General features: G+C 43.9%; 1 protein-coding gene across 2 annotated transcripts in view; it reads left to right on the forward strand.

Moving 5' to 3' along the window:
- Nucleotides 1–21,334, forward strand: part of atg2a (autophagy related 2A) — a 32,727-nt gene that overhangs the window by 8,444 nt on the left and 2,949 nt on the right. Inside the window, exons 6-40 of one of the 2 annotated variants that reach the window (XM_080774727.1) lie at nucleotides 23–280; nucleotides 1,117–1,216; nucleotides 2,226–2,408; nucleotides 3,239–3,363; nucleotides 3,688–3,769; nucleotides 4,060–4,309; nucleotides 4,609–4,750; nucleotides 4,984–5,082; nucleotides 5,503–5,658; nucleotides 6,312–6,588; nucleotides 6,828–6,900; nucleotides 7,215–7,389; nucleotides 7,483–7,625; nucleotides 7,848–7,966; nucleotides 8,361–8,509; nucleotides 8,920–9,055; nucleotides 9,151–9,335; nucleotides 9,551–9,631; nucleotides 10,340–10,446; nucleotides 10,634–10,726; nucleotides 11,495–11,565; nucleotides 12,703–12,779; nucleotides 13,124–13,294; nucleotides 13,636–13,762; nucleotides 13,924–14,153; nucleotides 14,360–14,589; nucleotides 15,186–15,321; nucleotides 17,325–17,561; nucleotides 17,893–17,994; nucleotides 18,221–18,305; nucleotides 18,409–18,562; nucleotides 18,972–19,041; nucleotides 19,882–19,964; nucleotides 20,331–20,452; nucleotides 20,567–20,721. In XM_080774727.1, the coding sequence (XP_080630853.1) occupies nucleotides 23–280; nucleotides 1,117–1,216; nucleotides 2,226–2,408; nucleotides 3,239–3,363; nucleotides 3,688–3,769; nucleotides 4,060–4,309; nucleotides 4,609–4,750; nucleotides 4,984–5,082; nucleotides 5,503–5,658; nucleotides 6,312–6,588; nucleotides 6,828–6,900; nucleotides 7,215–7,389; nucleotides 7,483–7,625; nucleotides 7,848–7,966; nucleotides 8,361–8,509; nucleotides 8,920–9,055; nucleotides 9,151–9,335; nucleotides 9,551–9,631; nucleotides 10,340–10,446; nucleotides 10,634–10,726; nucleotides 11,495–11,565; nucleotides 12,703–12,779; nucleotides 13,124–13,294; nucleotides 13,636–13,762; nucleotides 13,924–14,153; nucleotides 14,360–14,589; nucleotides 15,186–15,321; nucleotides 17,325–17,561; nucleotides 17,893–17,994; nucleotides 18,221–18,305; nucleotides 18,409–18,562; nucleotides 18,972–19,041; nucleotides 19,882–19,964; nucleotides 20,331–20,452; nucleotides 20,567–20,721 (4,983 nt within the window). The remainder of the gene's footprint in view (nucleotides 1–22; nucleotides 281–1,116; nucleotides 1,217–2,225; nucleotides 2,409–3,238; nucleotides 3,364–3,687; nucleotides 3,770–4,059; nucleotides 4,310–4,608; nucleotides 4,751–4,983; nucleotides 5,083–5,502; nucleotides 5,659–6,311; nucleotides 6,589–6,827; nucleotides 6,901–7,214; nucleotides 7,390–7,482; nucleotides 7,626–7,847; nucleotides 7,967–8,360; nucleotides 8,510–8,919; nucleotides 9,056–9,150; nucleotides 9,336–9,550; nucleotides 9,632–10,339; nucleotides 10,447–10,633; nucleotides 10,727–11,494; nucleotides 11,566–12,702; nucleotides 12,780–13,123; nucleotides 13,295–13,635; nucleotides 13,763–13,923; nucleotides 14,154–14,359; nucleotides 14,590–15,185; nucleotides 15,322–17,324; nucleotides 17,562–17,892; nucleotides 17,995–18,220; nucleotides 18,306–18,408; nucleotides 18,563–18,971; nucleotides 19,042–19,881; nucleotides 19,965–20,330; nucleotides 20,453–20,566; nucleotides 20,722–21,334) is intronic. The other variant, XM_080774728.1, reaches the window with a different exon arrangement.

A 21,334-nucleotide genomic window follows, 5' to 3' on the forward strand; every position in this document is an offset into this window, starting at 1 on the left:
CATGTCTTTCTATCTGTCTTAGACCGAGTCTTTCGTAGGGGACCTGACACGTTCCACCACAGCCAGTGAAGGGGGGGAGGAAGAAGAAGAGGAGCAAGATGAGGAAGATCAGGAACAACAACAACAACAGGAGGAGGAGGAGGAGGAGGAGGAGGAGGAGGGAGGTAGAAAGGGCCTGTCCTCTAATTCTCCTCAGCAGCCAGTCCTCATAGGAAGCTGCTCCGGTTTCATTGAGACCACTGTGAAGATTAAACAGAATGACATGCTCCCCGGACCAAAGGTGTGTGTGTGTGTGTGTGTGTGTGTGTGTGTGTGTGTGTGTGTGTGTGTGTGTGTGTGTGTGTGTGTGTGTGTGTGTGTGTGTGTGTGTGTGCGTGTGCGTGTGCGTGTGCGTGTGCGTGCGCGTGCGTGCATGCACGCACGTGCGTAATCATCAGATCACTCATAAATACATATATTCTCTCCATTTTTTTATTACTGTATATGCTATTTTATACTTTGTATAATGACGGCGTCACACAAACGTAGCAAAAATAGACGATCCATAAGCACACAACACGTCATAATGTATAATAATACCACAGAAATCACTGACGATCCATAAGCACACAACACGTCATAATGTTTGAATAATACCACAGAAATCACTGACGATCCATAAGCACACAACACGTCATAATGTTTGAATCATTTTGTTAAAGGTAGAGTAAGTGATTTCACTCAAAAAACCTTAGGTTTCGTTTTTGGCTGTGGGACCTAAGCCTTCGTCCAATCAGGATAGAGAGTCAAAAACGAAACCTAAGGTTCTTTGACCCCCAGGGGTTAACTGGGGACAGGGAGGAAATCGTCAGCACACTCTATAGTAGAGAGGATTATCACAACAAAACAAAAAAACAAGTGATATTTGAATTAAGTGAAATCACGTACTCTACCTTTAACAAGAGCTTGTGAGTGTGACTAAATAATAATTGTATAGGATCCATTGGAACACAGGTTCATTTTCCCCCCTTCCATTTCCTGAAAAGGAATATAATATTAATAATATATTATTATCAATTTAATTATCCATTCCTTTTTCTTCTCCTTGCTCCTATATCCCCCTCTGTCTGATCACAGTTGGAGTTGGATGGGAAGGTAGGCTGTGTCCACCTGCTGATTGCTCCCGATCAGATAACGCATCTGACAGACCTGCTGGCAGCACTCTGCATAGATATAGGTACAATGTTACACACCCTATCATACACACGGGTACAATGTGCTACACACCTTATCATACACAGGTACAATGTTAATACACACCTTACCATACACACACAGGTACAATGATGTGTACATACATTACAGGTACAATGATACCCTATCACATCAATAGGCTTAGACCCCTGAAGTCGAGTTGTATTTTATATCATATCAAAATGTGGGTTGGCCATCTCTCGCAGTTCGTAGAGAGCAACATTGTATTCTATTTGTTTATAAGGCCTTGTGTGGTAAGCTTCCTTTGTCCTCGCTTTTAGATCCAAAAGTCACTGGATATTCAACACGTTCACGGGCACACATTAGATATACCAGATCACTTATGAACAGTGAACAAAGAAAGACTGACATATTTTACTACGCTCCACACAAATGGAACAAGCTTCAGGACTCTCTGAAACTGGTTTGATTGGTCTCAATAGAGACATTTCGGGTGCTTGAGGCCACACTACATACCGACTGCACCTGTTTCATGTAATACTATATATATTTATTTGCAACTGTGATGTTGTACTCTGATTCAAATATTTGTTATTGGGTTTTTTTAATATGTATTGTGTTTGTGCTGTTTATGCTGTGATCAGGATGTCCTTGAAAAAGAGCTTGTTCTCAGTGGACTTCCCTGAATAAATAAATGAAAAAGAAAGAAAGAGAGTCTCATGTGGCCAGCCTTCCAAGCTCCAAACTCTGTAAGCGGTGAATAGAATGAGCGAGCAGCTCGCTTGGACGCTAAACGGTGATTGAGAGCAGACATTGATCGTTAGGAACAGAGTCTGTGTTATTTCAGGCGGGAATCAAAATTAGATTGATAAACAACTTACTTAGCTTGTAGATCTTCTATTTTCACTAGTTCAGGTCACAGGGAGACATTACTTAGAGATTACCTGAAATGTTACCAGTTACCACACAGCTTCCCACCTATATAGCCAGACACACAAACACACCAATCCGATTCTTTGTCTTCACCACAGAGCCAGAGGCCAAGACTGGCGGAGTGCACAGCCGTCCCTTAGATTCAGACGACCTGCGTCTGATTGAAGAAGACCTGGGCAAACAGCTGGGCTCCAGTCCCAGGGACAGGGACTGGGAGGCCGAGGATGACCTGGAGCCTTACCTCTGTGGAATGGAGAATGGAGGTACGGAACGCCACAGAGGTTAGCTGGAGCGGTCCCCGTCAGCACCTTTTTGAGCTTATACCACTTACTTGTTTTTATATGTAATATTAGGTACTATATTATTTATTTGTGAAGATCGTCTGTTATATAATGTGATATAATATTAGTGTGCAATATGTTATAGTAAACATAAGAAAAAGTGTTGAAAAGGATGAGGCCGCACAGCTCTTAGCCTCAAGGAAAAAGTTTATTAAAATAAATGGGGGGGGGGGGGGGGTCAATATGTTATGATATCCCACTGTAGGTCTCACGATTAATGGGCACCGTGTTTTCACTTTGACCGCCAAGAGTCTAACTACTGATTAAACAGGTCTCTCTTATTCCGAATCTTGATAAGATGTGTCTTCCTGCTCCCTTTCTTTTCATTTTATGGAATATGTCAAAAGAAAAAAAAAGTAAAGGGTAAAATGAATATAGTCATGTAAAGCCATTAATTAAATGATAATATGATGACTTTATCTTCCATGTTGGGCCATTTCCATATTGTAGATGTATAGAATAATGACCTTGAGGCCGTTATTATTTATATCTTTGAGTCATACTATATTTAGATATCTAAACTGCTCCACGAGCCAAAAAGCCACTAGTACATTTGAGATGTAGCCCTGACTGCTGAGTGTACGTCACTGTGAGTACACAGAGGAACCTTACACTACTGGCATAGACATGCCCGGTGTCCCTAAAAGGCCTTTACTCTTCGCTGTAAAACACTGCTGCCGTCCATCTCCTCTGAGCAACTTCATATGAAGTGTGTGTGTGTGTGTGTGTGTGTGTGTGTGTGTGTGTGTGTGCATGTGATGTCCCTGCAGAGATGTTTTACTCCATGGGTCCAGGGGGGATGAACAGCAGTGTGACGTCTGCACGCTCAGGCAGTGAGCTGTCAGACAGCGACATGGAGTCGTCCACACACAGCCTGGCCAGTCTCTCTGCACAGGTACAGCTAGTTGTCACTTCTTGGGAAATAATTCAGAGACCCCTCCCCCCCCCCCCTCCCATTTCTGACAACATCCCTAGATATTATTTATGGCCTGAGTGTGAGACCAACCAGTCTTTCTTGTACCTAATATGGTGTGCAGGCTCCATCCATCTGTAAACTGAAGTCTCTTTAGGAAAGCACCCACGTGCGTGTTGGGGAAAGAAATGTATTGACAGGCATTTTGAAAACAATTTGAAATGTCGTTTCTTGGCTTCCCTACTGGACCTGCTGACTACCATATCATATCGTATCATTCATTCTCGTTTTGTTTCCCCCTCACAGGGCAGCATGGGGAACTGCCCCAGGCGTTATCCTGTAGCAGGGTCTCTGTCCAGTATGTCCCAGGTTAGCAGCCGAGCCAGAGGTGAGATCACAGGCAGCACCACAAAGGGTTTGAGTGAATTCAGGCCTCAGAATGATAACTTGGATATTGCATCACGACATATTGAGACTAAATAATAGTCGGAAATTGAGGCCCACCCTTTTGTAGTTTTCGTCCTCGTCACACGCTCCCCGTCTAAAAAGGCCTATACTGTATAATTTATATAAAGCACAGTCTGTGGAGCATGCCACACACATTTCACTGCACATGGTATGAAGGAGTGACAAATGAATCTTTCTTGAATCTGGTGTGCCATCACATCTCCTATTCAGGGCGCTCTCACACCAACCGGACAGAGCAGCTGAAACCCGACGCATTGCTGCGGCTGACGCTTGGTGGTCTCACCCTCACCCTGCTGCAGGAGGACCCACCCCCCGGGCCCGACGGAGCCTCCTCATTGGCTCAAGTGTCTCAGGTGTTCTTCCGCGAGCTGGCCTTCTTCAAGGACAGCATGTTTAGTGAGAGGGACTTCCGTCGTCTGAGAGGAAACTTTGCCAAAGCCTGCCCGCATTCCCACCTCAGGTACACATGCATACAGCGTATTGTGAAGTGACGGTGGCAGAAATGACATGTACTCTTCCAGGACTTTAAAACTGCAGTCAAGAACATTTGTATTTTCTGTATCCATGCATACAGACAGTTCCTGAAAAAAAAAAAAAAAAATCTCTCTCTCTCTCTCTCTCACGCACGCATATACACACACACACACACACACACACACACACACACACACACACACACACACAGGCAGCCCACTGTGGCTTACAAGTGACTCTTTCTCTCTCTTTGCCCCTCTTTTTCTCTGTCACTCCTACTCCCAGATTAACAGGGGCGGCGGTACAGGTCGCCTTAGAGATGCGGAGTGGGAGCCGCCACAGTCGGGCTGTGACCTCTGACATTTCATTTAGCAGGCTGGAACTGTTAGAGTGTCTCTGGGAAGACAGCAATCCTCAGTACAGTGAGGTAGAGAACAGACCGTATATCTATCTACATATGCCTGTTTTTTTGTCTGGTTTTATACTTGTATACTCTATATGTTCAACAAATCTTTATTTATTGATACTCTATATCTATTCTGTGTGTGGCTGCATGTCTGTGTACACCTGTTTGTCCCTCTATCTCATTTGAAACCATCTATTACAGTAATGTGCTGTGAGTGAGCTGACATCTTGTCCATCTCTGTGTCTGGGTCTTAGTTGCTGCAGTTCCAGAAAGCCGGTCTGTTCACAGTGGGAGCTGTAGCCAGACCCTGTGCAAAGTTACACTATGGCCTCACTGAAAAACACCTGCGCAAGGTATTACACGCAAGCATGCAGAGTGAGAGAGATTATATGTGCCCATTGCAATGTACAGCATTTTCCACATAAAGATTCTTGAGTAAGAGTCTGTGTCTTATGGCGCTTTTCCATTGCATGGTAACGGCTCGACTCATGTTTTTTTCCCAAAAAATATAACTTGGTAGCAGGTATTTTTGACAGCGTATCTCTGCAGGAGTCTAGACATCTGACTGTGTGTCTGGAGATAATTTCGCACACTGCTGGACCTCAGCACAACATTTCTTGGGCACAGTGCCATTAATCAATTTTGAGCAACTGCATGAAAATGTGATCAGAAACTGTTTTTGTTGTACTGTATAGGTGAAATTATGTTTCCAAACTAAAATATTTGTTATACTAAGAGAAGGTTGTAATGTGTGTGTGTGTGTGTGTACACAGGGTAAGCAGCGGGTTGTACGTCGAGACAGTGAGGTGAGAGTAGAGCTGGCTGAATTGAGCGCTGAGTTGGACCTGGATGTCCTGAATCGCCTGGGGAGCCTGAGAAAAGCCTTCAGCCACTGTCCTACACAAACCACTGGACCTATACACACACAGGTGAACACCTTAAGCTAGCTCTCCACCACGGCTGCGGAAGTGGTTGCAAAGCGTCTCTTGCTGACCTATCGCCGACAAACTGTTGTAGATGTTGCTGTGTTGCCGGGTCGGGACTTGTAGGATAGCTTCGAACGCCGACCGACCATGCTCGGGCGGCTAGGTAGAGCCCGTTGATAGCCGCGGGGTGGTGAAGAGGGGGTTAATGGTGCCGTAGAGTAGACCTCTCGTCTGCTACTGGTAATAAAAGGATAGAGGCCGAACCGGAGCGTTCGCCCCGCCCCTCGCTATTCATTTCAATAGAAGTTGCTCAGTGGCGTTTTGATACACCCGGAAGAGCGGTCTACTTCCGCATTTGACCACCATATTTTCAACTCTCAATTCCGATACCATACGATCAACTCCAAAGCAAAGCAGTAGGCTACCAGTTGTTTTTGTTTTGGAACATGCAACAAGAACAAGCCCAACTTACATTGCTGCCATCTGACAGCCTTTCACAGTACATTCTGCTGCACAAATAATAATGTCCATGGTAATATTGCTCCTGTTTCTCCGTTCCTAAAAGGTAGACCATTCGGTAATACATGTTATGTGTGTGTGAGACGGATAGCTTTTCTCATCCATTTCTATCCCTTCCCCGCTACACACGCTTTCAGACCCAGAGCAGTGAGCTGTGGTCGTCCTTCTCGCTCCTCTCCCCCCACGCCGTGGTCAAGCTCCGCTTCCCCGTACCAGACCTGCGCCCCCTTCCCATGCGGCGGCCCCCAGGCCAGCGGGACGTGCGGCAGGAGACTCTGGTGCTGGAGCTGACGGACCTGGAGCTGAAGCACCAGGAGGCCCCAGACCTCCACCAGGGAGAACATGTAGCCCCCGGCCAACCCCCTGCTCCCTGTCTCACACAGCTGCTAGAGGCCTCCTTCACTGACATGCACGGTGGGTGGGGGATTTCATAATGGTAGTTAGTTGTATTTGTATTGGTTCTACAGATATGAATATCTATAGTATTATTTTTCATTGTATAAATTCTGTATTTATACAATGAATAAATACATTCATTGTACCCACACACACACACACACACACATTCTGGTACTAATAATTATTATACATTTATATATCTTTTTATTTCCTTTTTCTTCCACACCATGATGATCTTGAATTGTCTCCTCCAGGATCATATGTGGGCTGGGAGGGAGGCTCCTTTCCCTGTATCAGAGTTAAGAAGAACCAAGAATCCCTGCCCAGGTTAGTGTTGGGTGTGAGGATAAAGAATCCCTGCCCAGGTTAGTGTTGGGTGTGAGGATAAGAATCCCTGCCCAGGTTAGTGTTGGGTGTGAGGAGAAGGATGGGGAGAAATCAAGACTCATTCCTGTCTCATCACTACCATCCCCACCATTAAATAAAACTGTCATGTTCCATAATAGGTCCACAAAACTCCAGAATAAGTGTATTATTGTAGTTATCGCAAGAATAAATATGATGCTACCATTTTATAAATAAATCTGCTACATTTTAATTCCTCGCCCCTGTCCATTTTGGTTCATTCTTCGTCTTCTTAGGATATCGGTGCGTGTGAACGGAGGCGAGTCCCAGGACTCAAGAGGAGGTCTAAGTGGACTAGGCCTTGGCCTGGTCGGGGACTTGGGGACGATGTCCTTTGAGAGTCCTTGTGAGCTTCGTGACAAGACCAGCTCTCCATTCTCCTCCAACCGTACTATGTTTGAGACTGAGGAGGTATGCTGGTACCATGCAAACATGATTAAATGTTCACCTGCTTCTTTTCCATGAAATACCAGAGTTGTGATGTGACTGGTCTGGTCTCCTCAGATGGTCATTCCAGCAGATCCTGAAGAGATGTGTCAGTTCCAGGCCCAGTGTGTGGCCCAGAGCCAATGTGTGATGGACATTTGCCTGCCACTGGCTTACATCCTGCTGCCCAGCAAACAGGCTTTCCAGAGCGTTTACAATAGGTGTGTGTGTGTGTGTGTGTGTACAGTATGTGCGTGCATGCGTGTGCGTGTCTGTCTAAAATGTAACATCATCACATCCATTCTTAACGCAGTGTATTTCTGCTATTATCATGATGGCAGACACCAGGCCAGCTGTCCACTGTCAGTTTTTTGCACACATCTGCTGAAATATGTGACACAAGCTCACTCTCTCCACCGCTCTTGTCGGTCTCTCTCCTGCAGGATTAACAATGACCTGTTGATGTGGGAGCCCCCTCCCCCTCCTCCGCCCTCTGATCACACCCCCCACCGCCATCACACCGACGACGAGTTTCAGCTCTGCAAGTCAGCCTTCAGACTGGGTTAGTCTCCCAATCACAGCTTTGACACTGACGCCTTTAACCCATTCTGACCTGAGATCAGATTTAAAAAATGTCTTATACATCCTGACAGTTTTCTGAAAAAGCTATGTTTCTATGTCAGTGGTTCTTTGATTTTTCAAAAATAGCAGACCTACAAGCTCGTAGCGTGCCACTCTGTGGCGCGCTATGAGCTTGTAGATCTGCTATTTTTCAATAGCTAAAGCATAACATAATGCTAACACCATAATGGGTTAAATTACACATACGACCAATGGGAGATACAACCGAAAGTATTTAGCAAGCTTCTTTTATGATTTTACTTTACTTCACTGAACAGTGTTTTCGTAGATCTACATTCCACAAAATGCATCTGTTCTCTCTCTGTGCATCACAGACTCTGATTCTGAGGATGATGAAGCTCAGTACGCCTCTGCCAGTGACTCTAGGAGACAGTCAGAACCACGTCCTAACCACAACCTCAGTCTTCTTTCCCTCACGGTCCTCATAGGCAAGGGCCGCCTTCAAGCCATGGCGGACAGGAAGGTGAGCCAGCTATGTGCTGACCACGGTGAGCCGACTATGTGCTGACCAGGGGCGGCAGTGGCTCAGGGGTAGAGTGGCCGGTAGAGCGGCTCCCCAGAGTTAGTGTCGAAGTGTCCTTGAGCGAGACTTTGAACCCCTAATTTGACCCCTAAGATGTGCAGGTTGGTGCCTTGAATGGTTTCCTCTGCCATCAGTGTATGAATGGGTAAATGTAATGCACAATCTAAGTAAAGCACTTTGGATGAAAGCATGCACCTTTTGTTTTTACCATTTACTATTGTGAGACTGCATTATCCGCTGACGTTCTCATTGGTTCATTCCTTTATTCACTTTGAATGATCAGGGATGATGATTCTTTTAATAGGAGAAAGTATTTTCCAAATGGTTTCCATTCCTCTCTGTGTTCTCAGGCGGAGGAGGATAATCATGGTGAGATTGTCTTAGACCTGGAAGGGGGGAAGTTATTCAGTGTGGCACAGCACCAGAACAACCCAAATCTAAACTTCCTTTGTGTGGAGAGCAGACGGGTGGAGCTATACCATCGAGGTGTGTGTAACATCATACATATTTCCTACACAAAACACACTTCTGTGTCAGCCATAATCACAAGATTTCTCTCTCTCTCTCATTATACCTTACAGCGGCAGTGAAAGACTCCCCCATCCCAGAACGGTTGGAGATGCCCAGCTTCACTCCCCCGAAGCACCTGGACCCTACCATCTACCCCACAGAGGTGGGTGTGAGCAGCGTGAGTGGCAGGGAAAGTGACCTCCAGATGCTGTCCACAGCCATCAAAATCACCCTGGACCTCCAGAAAAACATCAAGGTGGGTGCTCATGAAAGAGACCAACATGGCAGACCCATACTTAAATTCAAAGTTGTTGTTTTTTGCCGCGTGGCTCCTAGGGGTCGAGCAATCTAGGGGAGTGTTTGTGAGTTAGTCTTCATAGATCATAGACATCATAGATGTCTGACGTCACCCACTGGCTACATATGGTTCAAATATGACTATAATGATCTTTTCTTCTTGTCTGTTTCTAGGAGTTCCTGGTTGCCATTCGTCTCCAAGGTGCCACTATGCGGCACTACATGGCGCAGACAAATCACAGTTGGTACGAGCAGGTAGGAAGAAGTACCGAGAAGCTCCTGGAAGCAAGTGATCCTCGTCCAGAGTTTTCATTCCTGACAGTGTTTTATCTCTCCCATGTTTCACCTTTCAAAATGCATTAAACTGGAAGGCATGAAGGTCGAATTCAAGGAAGGGCCCTGAAGCCCTGCACACAAGTGTCAGTTGGGCTATCACTTCACTTGTCTGTGGTCTGCTACAGGAGCATCCCAATGTGGCTCAGTAATTAGCCACACATTCCATTGCAGGAAAATAAATAGACAAGATGTAGTATCATCAGCATGGCCTCCCTGTTAGGTGTCAATAGTAAGTCAGTATGTGTGCAGCTTGCACACACACAATCTACTCAAATCACAACGCTGTGTTCAGTGGCCTGCACTATACAGTCTGGCTGCTTGTGGGCATGTCATAGTCTCCGTTGGCCAAGTTGAAATGGCAAAATGCTTCGCCTAGATGTAAAAATGTGCTTCAGAAGAACGATATTGGTTTAGCTCTGAGATTTTCCACTAAAGAATCACATTTTATATGCATGGATTTTCACCTACTTTTTAGGAGACTGACATACACAGATACTGTACAGTACAGACAACCCTAGCTTTTCCTAGCTTAGTGAAATACTCTTTTCAGGCTGGCTTTTCAGACAGGCAGGATTCAAAATAAGTCATCAATGTTTCAACTCTTGTTTCATTATTCTTTTACTGTAGTTGGTTGACTTTCTGGATGTCATCGATGATCCTATCCTGGGATATACACCCCCTGCAGTCATCACCATCCTGCATACACACTTGGCTACCTGCGCTGTAGACTACAGGTACACACCCACGCATGTGCGCGCACGCACACACACACACACACACACACACACACGTACATACATTAACTTCCAAACAGTGATGAAATTGTGATACATTAAAAACCCCTTGTTCTCTCTTTCTGTGTGTGTGTGTGTGTGTGTGTGTGTGTGTGTGTGTGTGTGTGTGTGTGTCTCTCCCTCCCAGGCCCCTGTACCTGCCACTGCGAGTGTTGTTCACAGCAGAGTCCTTCTCGCTGTCCAGCAACATCATCGTAGACACTGCCACTTTCCACCTCAGGTAGCACAAAAGGCATGGAACTAGTATAGATCGCCGCAGTCCCTCCCCCTTTCAGAAAAACGAGTGGCCCAGGAAATGAAAACCCAATGCATTCTCCCATCGGCACTTCTTATTTAATTTATTTAAAGACGGTTACGCCGCGGACAAAGCCAACTAGGATCGTGACAAATCATGACAATGAACACAATGTTTTGGGCCGATCAAATCATTTATAAGACGAAAAACAAAATAAATAGTGTTGTCTCCTGACTTTCTTTTCTTCTTTCTAATGATTTGATCGGCCCAAAACATTGTGTTCATTGTCATGCTTTGTCACGATCCGAGTTGGCTTTGTCCGCGGCGTAACAGTCTTTAAATAAATTAAATAAGAATTGCCGATGGGAGAATGCATTGGGTTTTCATTTCCTGGGCCACTCGTTTTTCTGAAAGGGGGAGGGACTGCGGCGCTCTATTGAGCCCTGGGGTACTACATGTAGACTTTGAGTGGTTTGTTAAAAGGATCCCTGGCTAATAAGACATATATGCCTGCTGCTGTCTAGTGTCCTCATCAGACCACATTCATGGACTGAATGTAATAAAATAAAATATTAAGTTGTACTGCTATTTAACCACTGTCACCCTGACATCCATATTTTGGGCTTGTAGGCAAAGATATTTGTTTTATTTTTGTACAAAAAATTGAATATATAAATCTACTAGCTGGCATTGTTGTAAGATTAGTTAAACTGTGTAAATCCTAAGTGTGTGGTTGTTTTTTGTGTTTGTTAGATTCATCCTGGATGATTCTGCCCTCTACCTCTCTGATAAGTGTGACAGCGACACAGTAGACCTGAGGAAAGGTAGGACACGTGTGTGTGTGCGTGCGTGTAATCCTAGTATAATAGATGTTCAGAAATGTGTCTTGGTAACAAGCATACAGGAAATTACAGTGAATCTACTGATCCACATTCTGCCCTGAATCGCTAAACATCCACGGCAGGAGTCAAGTTCCACTTTGGCCTTGCCCACATCTGAGAAAACGGCTGCACTGAAACAAACAAAGACAATTTGTTTGGTAAATTTTCAAGGAAAGAATTTCAGTTTCCACACTCTAGTCAAAGAAGCCCCGCACTCTAAGTTGGCACTAATTAGGCGAAACGGCCTGCGATTGAACTGCGATTTCGGAAAAAAACGTTTAACGTATTCGAATACGGTTTGAACCACGAAAAGGTCCAGAGTCGTGTGAGCTTTCTAAAGTTTAAATCGATTCTACGACAAAGTATGCCAGAGTAATGAGGCTGCAAAAGTGAGGTTGATTTAGAGATAAATCCCATACATTGTCAATGGGAGGAAAAAACTATAAATAAAGTTAAATATGTTAAAAAGTATAAACTTTTTCAAAACAACTTTTTCACCAATGAAAGTTCAAAGATAGATGAACATTATAAAGTTTGAATGAAGTTTAAAAGTGAAAGTATGACAGAGTAATAAGAGCTCAAAAAAGTTAACTGTGAAAAATGGGACCTTTCTTCCATCGACTCATTATAAAGAATGTAAAAAAAAGTTAAAAAGTATAAAACTTTGTAAAAATTAAAATACAAGCACACATCACTGCAAAGAGCTGAACAGTTTGAAGTTTGAACTACATTTCTAGTATAAAGTATGTGGAAGTAGTAATAAATAAACAATAATAAAGTGTTACAGTTACTAGAGTCTGGTTGCCCTTTGGGCAACCACACTAATGAAAATTCAGGCTGTAATGTCAGGCTAGTAGAGCAGGGTTTGGGGGGGCATTATAGCAGCTCACAACGGAACATGTAAGCTCGTAGATTGATTATTTCCAATGAAGGTATTTGTTCTAGAATGAAAAAAGAAGGGGGCCTTATATATACCCCTGTGGGACAATGAAGAATGATATAAATCATTTTTTGTCCTATTTTATTTTCTTTTTTACACACATAATATATTTTTCTCCTGGGTCTCTTTCCGTCCCCCAGACTATGTGTGTATTGTGGACATTGACCTGCTGGAGCTGGCCATCACCACATTTAAAGGCAGTGACAAAGGCAAACTGGTGAGTACACCATAGCTGCACCTCCTTATGAAAAGAGAACATGCTGAACTCGGCTGGGTAGGCACGCTTTTACGATTTTGTTTCTCACAATTGTGGTCTTTTCTGCTCCGCAAATGTGAGATAGGCAATTGTGAGAAAATAAATCGGAATTCTCAAATCTTAAGACTCAATTCCAAGTAAAAAATGTACACAATTGACACCCTTTTACTGGACATGGGCATTTATAATTTAAGCGTCTTATTGAGTATGGATATCGATTCAAAACCTGAATACTACCACGTGTAATTAAACAATTCGTTTTTCTGTTCTCAAAATTTCCCTGTTCTTTTCTTTCTGACCTCCAGAGCCAGCCATTGTTTGAGCTGCGTTGTTCCAACAACGTGGTACACCTGCACACCTGTTCCGATTCCTGTGCCGCCCTCGTCAACCTGCTGCAATACCTGGTTTCCCAGGGTGACCTGCACCCTCCACCAAAACACGCCTCACCCACTGAGATCGCCGGACAGAAATTGCCGGTAAGACATGCATCAATCAAGACGGTCAAACATCTGTTCTTCCCAGATGGTGATTTGACCTTTGACCTTGACACTGAATGTAGAACTTGAAAATGCTATTTTGCCAAGAGACCAGGTTCTCTGTGGATTCCCAGTATTTTCAGAAGATTTTGTTTAATGGCTAAGCTAGCAGGATGTAGGATGTAACCTAAGCATGTAAGCTAACAGCTCTTAGAATGCACCAAATGTCTTATGCATTTACAGTACACAGTGTCATTGACTGTGTCAGAAGCTGAATAAACTTGAACACAAGTTGTTCGTTGTGCTAAGTGGCTTCAATTTAAACAATGAAATGTCTTTAGTTGTCAGAAAGCCCTGCCTCGCTGCCGCCTTGCCCTCCTGCCGAGACTGCTGAGATAAATCAGTATGATTTAACCGATGCTTTGATTGACACGGAGAAGACACAGCGAGATGTGGAGCTAGATTCAGGTATTGAAGATGATTTCTTACTTTCTGTCACGTGGATGGTCAGAATGTGTTTGGTTTACAAAACAGGATATTCTCTCTGTATTGGTTTCTAAATTCAATTCAGCCAATATCAAAAAACCCTCCCACCTTGTATCTCCATCCGATGCTGTGAGCGTGTTCAGGTTCTCCCACGGTGCCGCGGGGCTCCCCTGTCTCAGTCTACCTGTTCCCCGGAGAGGCCCCAAAGCTCCACCTCCCTTCCTCCCTTCTGGAAGAGGAAGACTCTGAACTGGATGGATTGGTGGCCACAGCGACTGAGGCACAGGCTGATATGATGTCGGAAGAAGGCTCTGAGGGTTCCACGGACAACGATGACTTCTGCATATTGGAGGCTCCTGGCATGGGCATTCCTGTGAGTTTAATTGCAGTTGTTTTGTTTAATTGGTTTCTTTGGACGACAGATACACATCAAGTGTCTCAGTGACCGAAATCTGTCCTTTTTAATATTTTTTAATATGCAGGTGATATCTTGTGACATGGCATGAATACAGGTGAAGGCTATGACGTTGACGCTATCTCATTGACTGATTGACTCTATCGCATTGATCCCTCTCTCAGCCCCGGGACGGTGAGCCTGTGGTGACGGTGCTGGCCCAGGGGCCCATTAAGGTGAAAGATGGTCACTTCTCCAGGCCACGGGGCAGCTCGGACCTGCTCAGGGCGCCCAGCCGCTTCCCGATGCCCCAGAGCAGGGTGGTGCTCCGGGAGGTCTCGGTTGTCTGGCACCTATACGGGGGCAAGGACTTCGGGGGCAAGCCCGTGTCCGTACATGCCCAGCATGGAAATCGGTAACCCATGTTGTTGTGTATTCACACTCACACACACACTGTGACTCACGCACAGTGACTGCAGAAACATCAAATGTCTCTCACATTGTAACTTGACTCATGCTTTGGACTACAACGTAATGCTTTCATACTGTTCAGTACAGTAAAGAACCTGGGGGTTATTATTGATTCTGAATTTAATTTTAATTCACACATTAATCATGTTACCAAGATTGCCTTTTTTCACCTTAGAAATATTGCACGAATCAGAGCCTATTTGTCCTTGGACGATGCAAAAACGCTAATCCACGCCTGTTTTTTCTCGGCTTGATTACTGCAATGCACTATTTTCAGGACTGCCTAAGAAAACAACTGACAGATTACAACTCGTCCAAAATGCAGCAGCCAGAGTTGTGTGTGTGTGTGTGTGTGTGCGTGCGTGCGTGCGTGCGTGCGTGCGTGCGTGCGTGCGTGCGTGCGTGTGTGTGTGTGCGTGTGCGTGTGCGTGCGACAGCTCTGTAAGCCAATGAAGGTTTCTCCTCACAGTCTCTTTCAGTATACAACATAACTCCATGATTGCTTTCTCCCTCACTTTTGCCACTTTTGCCATCTTCCAGGGGGCGTTCGGTCCCGGCGGGTTTACGTGGCTCCCCATCCCGCTCCGCACCTTCCTCCCGACCTCAGAATTCTTGGCGCTGGGCTGGAGGCAGCGGTCGGCAACACACGCTACTCATGGAGATACAGCTCACCAAGGTGTGTGTGTGTGCAATGCATGTGTATGTACAGGAGAAAACCGCTAATGAATCTTAGTTTAATCAAACTTCACAGTATGATTGAAAAAGGAAGGTTGAAAAGAAACCAGCACAAAATTGTGGCGCCGTGTTTCAGTGTGAAAGTGAGAAAGGAGATCAACGGACTTATCGAAATAAAGGATGTATGTAACTCACGTTAGAATAGGCTATTAATGTTCCATAATTATGGATTCCATACAGTGGTGGTGGTGACTGGTGAGTAAACACGAATAGCAGCTGCAGCTCCCTGAGCCTCCCTCCCTTAGTTTCCTCTGAAGTGAAGTTGCTTTACTTGTAGCGTTTAAGTTATATATCACCATGGATCGTTTGGTGACGTTGATTAATAATTATGTTTTATTCATCGCAGCCAGCTGGGTTAACGAGACTCAGTGCAACATGACGAAAACCTGACGCTTCTTCAGCTGTGATAATCCGATTGATTTTATAAAATATTTAAGCATATGGCAACCATAGACTGTAAAAAATATGGACAAAGCGTTCCGCGGGTCTAACATGAACATAAAATGAAGCCTGTCAGTCCTTGCAATGGAAGTCGCCATCTTTCTAGATCCGTTTTGGCCCAGTTCAGGCCAGCTGGCCCATTGGCTGGCCCAGACAACGAGGCGGGACTTCCCCCTTCTTCTTCGTTGGTTTTTATTTTGACTCGAGTGGGTGGGGGATCCCGTTCATAGACTGTAACGGTAGCCACGCCCCTCAGAACATGCGCAACTTTATGGTAATTTTTTTTATAAATGGGACCATCATTTTCCAAAAAGAATATTATGACATTAGAAATGAGACTTTAAACTAGTGACTGGAAGCAAAAAGTATTCATGACCATGTTTATTAAGGTAATACAGTCTAGGTGAAGTTGGGCCAAAATACATGGACTTCTATGGGGCTATGGGTTTTTCTGGGTCCAGTGACAGCGCCACAACAGGCCATTATATGAACTTTCATTTCCTTAGTGGCTTCACAAAATATCCGTCTGACTGCCCCCCTGATGGCAACTTGGCAAGGTAACTGGTGGTTAGTAGCTCGTTTGGTGCGCAAACCAGAGGGAAACCAGCGGTAGCAAGGCAAGCAAGCAAGTCTCACACCGTTCACTGTTCTCTCTACTGTACTGCCTGCGCGCAGTGCAGGACTGCGGGGCAGGCTGCATGCTGCTCTGGCCTCGTACACACATGCCGGACAGACATGATCTGTTCTGTCTGTGTGTCATGGCCGCCTCAGGCTCAATGCTTTTCCAATGGAAGTCACGTGGTTTGACATGTGTGTACGAGGCCTCTGAGTCTGAAATGCCAGTGCGATGCGACCCCCGCCTCCAGTCCTCCTGTCACAAGTGAATCGCCTAACGCAGCCCTCTTCATAATAAATACATACATGTAGGCCTATACACAATCACATTACACAAATAACAGAATTGCTATTTTTATTATAATAACACTCTTTTAAAAAAAGAAAGAAAAAAGAACAAAATCGTGGAAAATCACCAAGCCAGAGGCTCGGCCCTGCCCGACTAATTAGCATAATTATTTGGGCCCGGCCCGGCCCGGCCCGAAAATGTTGGGTCGGGTTCGGGCAGAGTTTGAGAACTTTATACTGCAATATAGAAATACTGTTGTAAGTAAAAGTCTGGAATTCAACATTTACTTGAGTAAAAGTACAAATGTATTGGTATTAAAATGTACTTAAACTACCAAAAGTAGAAAGTACTCTTTATGTAGAATGCCAATTTCAGGTTTTCAACTGTATTAGGCCCTATGTTTTGTAATAGTAATCCAAATCTACAAAATAACTAGTAACTAAACCTAACAAATAAATGTAGTGGAATAAAAGTACAATATTTGTCTCTGAGAGTAGAAGTAAAATGATTGGAAATTGGGATTACTCAAGTAATGTACAAATACCTCAAAATTGTACTTAAGTAAATACTAGTAACTTTACACCACTGCTGTCACACAGGTGTCCTTCCAGCACGAGGCCTACGCTGTGGCAGTGCCAGTCCCGGGGCAGGAGGGAGAGGGGGTGTCTTTTGGCACCGCTGTGGGAATGGGGCCGGGCAGCGAGCAGCCCCTCTCCAGGCAGGTGTTCATCGTCCAGGAGCTGGAGGTCCGAGACAGGCTGGCTTCCTCGCAACTCAACAAGTTCCTCTACCTCTACACGAGCGAGAGCATGCCTCGCCGAGCCCACTCCAACATGGTGAGACAGGGAGCCAAGGGAAAATATCCCCGTAATGAAGAAAGGGTGGAGTGGAGTTTCCCGTGGTTCTATGTTGTGTTTAACTTTTTAAAAGGCCCATTCTAAAAATGTTTTTGGAAAAACATATGTTGCTTTATCAGTGGTTCTCAACATTTTTCATGTCAAGGACTCCCAAAATTGCATGAATTTGACCGCCTCCCCCCCCCCCCCCCATATTTTGTTTGAGAGAAAACAATTGCAAAGAAGGGGAATTAAATAAGTGACATTATGTCATATTCATCATTCATCATCTTTTGTATTGGTTGTGAGAGTAGGTGTTTGTGTGTCTCAGTTGACAGTAAAGGCCCTGCAGGTGTGTCCAGAGTCTGGCCTCGGAGGTCCAGAGTGCTGTCTCCGAGTCAGCCTTCTGCCCCTACGACTCAACATTGACCAGGTAGGTACCAGCAGCACCAAGAGCCACAGTAGATCCACTTACTTATACAAACACTGGTATTGTTTAACAAACCAATACCATCTTATTTTCCCCATCTTCCATAGATATTATACTGTGCTGTTGTGACTGTCTCAATGTCTATGGAAGTTTACATTTGGAATGTTGTATCTGCCTATTGTCCACGATAGAACTCCTCAACCGGTCTTATCATATCTTTCCTCTCCAGGATGCTCTGTTCTTCCTGAAGGATTTCTTCAGTAATCTGGCTTCATCTGTTAACCCTTACCTGCCTTTGGACCCTGCAGCCGAGGGTGAGCTGGATGTCCTCAATGTTTTTATGCATACCGTATATAAACCCGTGTCAGAGAGAGAGAGATCACATGAGATTGTTTTTGTATCCATTGATGCTCTCAGTGAAGGCAGACTCCTCACAGAAGTCCTCTGAGGAGGCGGAGTCAGGTGGGGTCCTGGACGCTGACCTCACTGCTTCCGTGGAAACCACTTACAGTGAACAGAGCTCCTCTTCCGCTGGCTCCACCTCCTCCGCCGACCAGCCAATCTACTTCCGGTATGTAAGCAGCGCAATCACATCTCAACGATGAGGTGTTGAGGGAGTTGATGTGTGATGATGCTAACAAGCATGGTTCCAAATCCTGTCACAAGCGGTGTACAGTGAGTGATGTCGTCCCCTTCATCAACTATTAACCACACACCTGCCATTTAGTTTTGTTTACTTTTTTAGTTTCTCAGTGGTCTCACTGCCTGCAATGGAAGACTGTGCTTATACTCACTTATGTTGACTTACTTGACTTTGTTAGTAATCATAAAACAGGCGGCGTGGTGAAAAAGATCGTTATTATGTCTCTCAAAGTAAGTCGTAAATAAAGGGTAAAAATCAAGGTTTAATGTCTGAATCGTTTCTCTCTTTTTGTCATCTAATGACATCTCTCCATCACTCTTTCTACCATCTTCTCCAGGGAGTTTCGTTTCACCTCTGAAGTGCCTATCTGGCTGGACTATCATGGTAAACATGTGGTCATTGAACAGGTTAGTAACTAACTGATACCAACAATCCATTTGTCACATGGCCTGAACCAAAGCTTTCCAAGCATACACCATTACATGGTTTTCATGGATGTTACTTCATCAGATGAATGGTCTTATTTGGTACGTTTTGCATTAATTTAAGACACATACAGTATGTCCCGTATTTGTTGTTTTTTGTTATTGTTTTTTTGCTTTCTTTTCTAGTTTTTTCAATACTTGGTGTACTGCTCTGGCAGTAAACAGGAAACGTTGCACATTATCACTGCCGGCTTCCTTGTAATTTGGTTGGAATGACTGGAATGTTTAGCAAATTACTCTGTTATATAGGTATAAAACACACACATGTCTCATGCATTTGATGTTGGAGGACTACTAGTGTCCTTTATGTAAACAAATAAAGTTAGAATTTTAAAAAGTGACAAACGAAACGAGGTATTCAGAACACTTTTAATTAATAGATGATACATTCATTCATGATTAATGATTAAACAACATCATGCTGACACATGGCATGAATGCACTTTGACGTTTTGGCAATTTTACATACAATTAAAATTAAAAATTGACAACACGATAAAGATGTGTACACACTGACTTAATATGTCACACGCATTGTACATAGAAAGTGACGGATGGAGAGAACCAGAGCATGAGATGCAGTTTAATAGTCTTGTAAAGGAGGTCTACAGAAATGTACAGTGCATTGTGCTTTGTAGTACATATATACATTCTATGTTGAGTACTTTTCTTCTCTTTTTTTGGTCAAATTGCTCTGGACTGGAACCTCATAACTTCCAGTAACCTCACTCTTCTGGCATCTAATCTGTTCTGCTTTCAAAGGGAACATTTGCAGGGATCCTGATTGGCCTGGCCCAGTTAAACTGCTCAGAACTGAAGCTGAAGAGACTCTGCTGCAGAAATGGGTACCAACACACACTCTTTATCAAAGTGCAGAGAACAAGTAGCGCTTTGATTTAGACTATCAGGATTTATTGATCGTATTATGCCCCACAGGGAATCCTTAAAATTGCTGGCTAAAAAGAATAGCCTTCATACTGTAGCTAATTTCCCTCTTTAATTATAAGTTATGCATCAGTCTGTACCACATTAACTCTTAACTCCTCTCTGGTCACCAGCCTTACCATCACATGCTCTCTCTCTCTCTCTCTCTCTCTCTCTCTCTCTCGCTCTTTATTTTATTTTATTTTTTTACATAGGTGTTTTGTTTGTTTGCTTGTTTATATCAGAACATTGTGATTTGTGTGATGAATTAGTTTCTTTCTTTGCAGTCTTCTTGGTGTAGACAAGGTGATCCACTATGCCGTCTCAGAATGGCTGACTGACATAAGGAAGAACCAGCTGCAAGGCATTCTGGGAGGTGTAGGCCCCATGCACTCTGTTGTCCAGTTGTGTGAGTTGATATTTCACGTTTCTCTACCAAAATGAACTGAAGCTCTGTGTGACTTTAGGTGGTATGTAACGGCATCCATTTCCATAATTTCCCTGTCCCTTCTGTTTCTTTTAGTCCATGGCGTAAAGGATCTGTTCTGGATGCCTATAGAGCAATACAGAAAAGATGGACGCATTATCCGAGGTCTCCAGAGGGGGGCAGCATCATTTGGCACCTCCACAGCCTCAGCCGCTCTGGAGCTCAGTAACAGGCTTGTGCAGGCCATACAGGTACCAGCCATGTACACAGACGGTACCCAAAGTACACATTACTGTACTGTATTTAATAATACATTTGAGATATATATGTTTTTGTTGTTCTTTACTGGAGTATTTCCAATTTTCTGTACTTTTACTTATTATTTGAAAACGTACTACTTACTATTTAGTTTGTAGATTTGTATTATTCTTACAAAACATACATTAATCAGCACTACATTTCGGCCATCTGAAAATAATAGATCTGCTATCAGATTTGCTATTTTCAAAAGATTTAACATATTTTACACATCTTACACATTTTACATATTTGAAAACATTCGAAACGGGACATTTTGCATAATGAGTACTTTCTACTCTACATTCAGCATATATCATATGTAGTAGTGTAGTTAGTACCTGTACATTCAGCATATCATATGTAGTAGTGTAGTTAGTACCTGTACATTCAGCATATCATATGTAGTAGTGTAGTTAGTACCTGTACATTCAGCATATCATATGTAGTAGTGTAGTTAGTACCTGTACATTCAGCATATCATATGTAGTAGTGTAGTTAGTACCTGTACATTCAGCATATCATATGTAGTAGTGTAGTTAGTACCTGTACATTCAGCATATCATA

The sequence above is a fragment of the Protomyctophum bolini genome (genome assembly GCF_963924005.1).
Source record: "Protomyctophum bolini genome assembly, chromosome: 10".
Classification (NCBI taxonomy): domain Eukaryota; kingdom Metazoa; phylum Chordata; class Actinopteri; order Myctophiformes; family Myctophidae; genus Protomyctophum; species Protomyctophum bolini.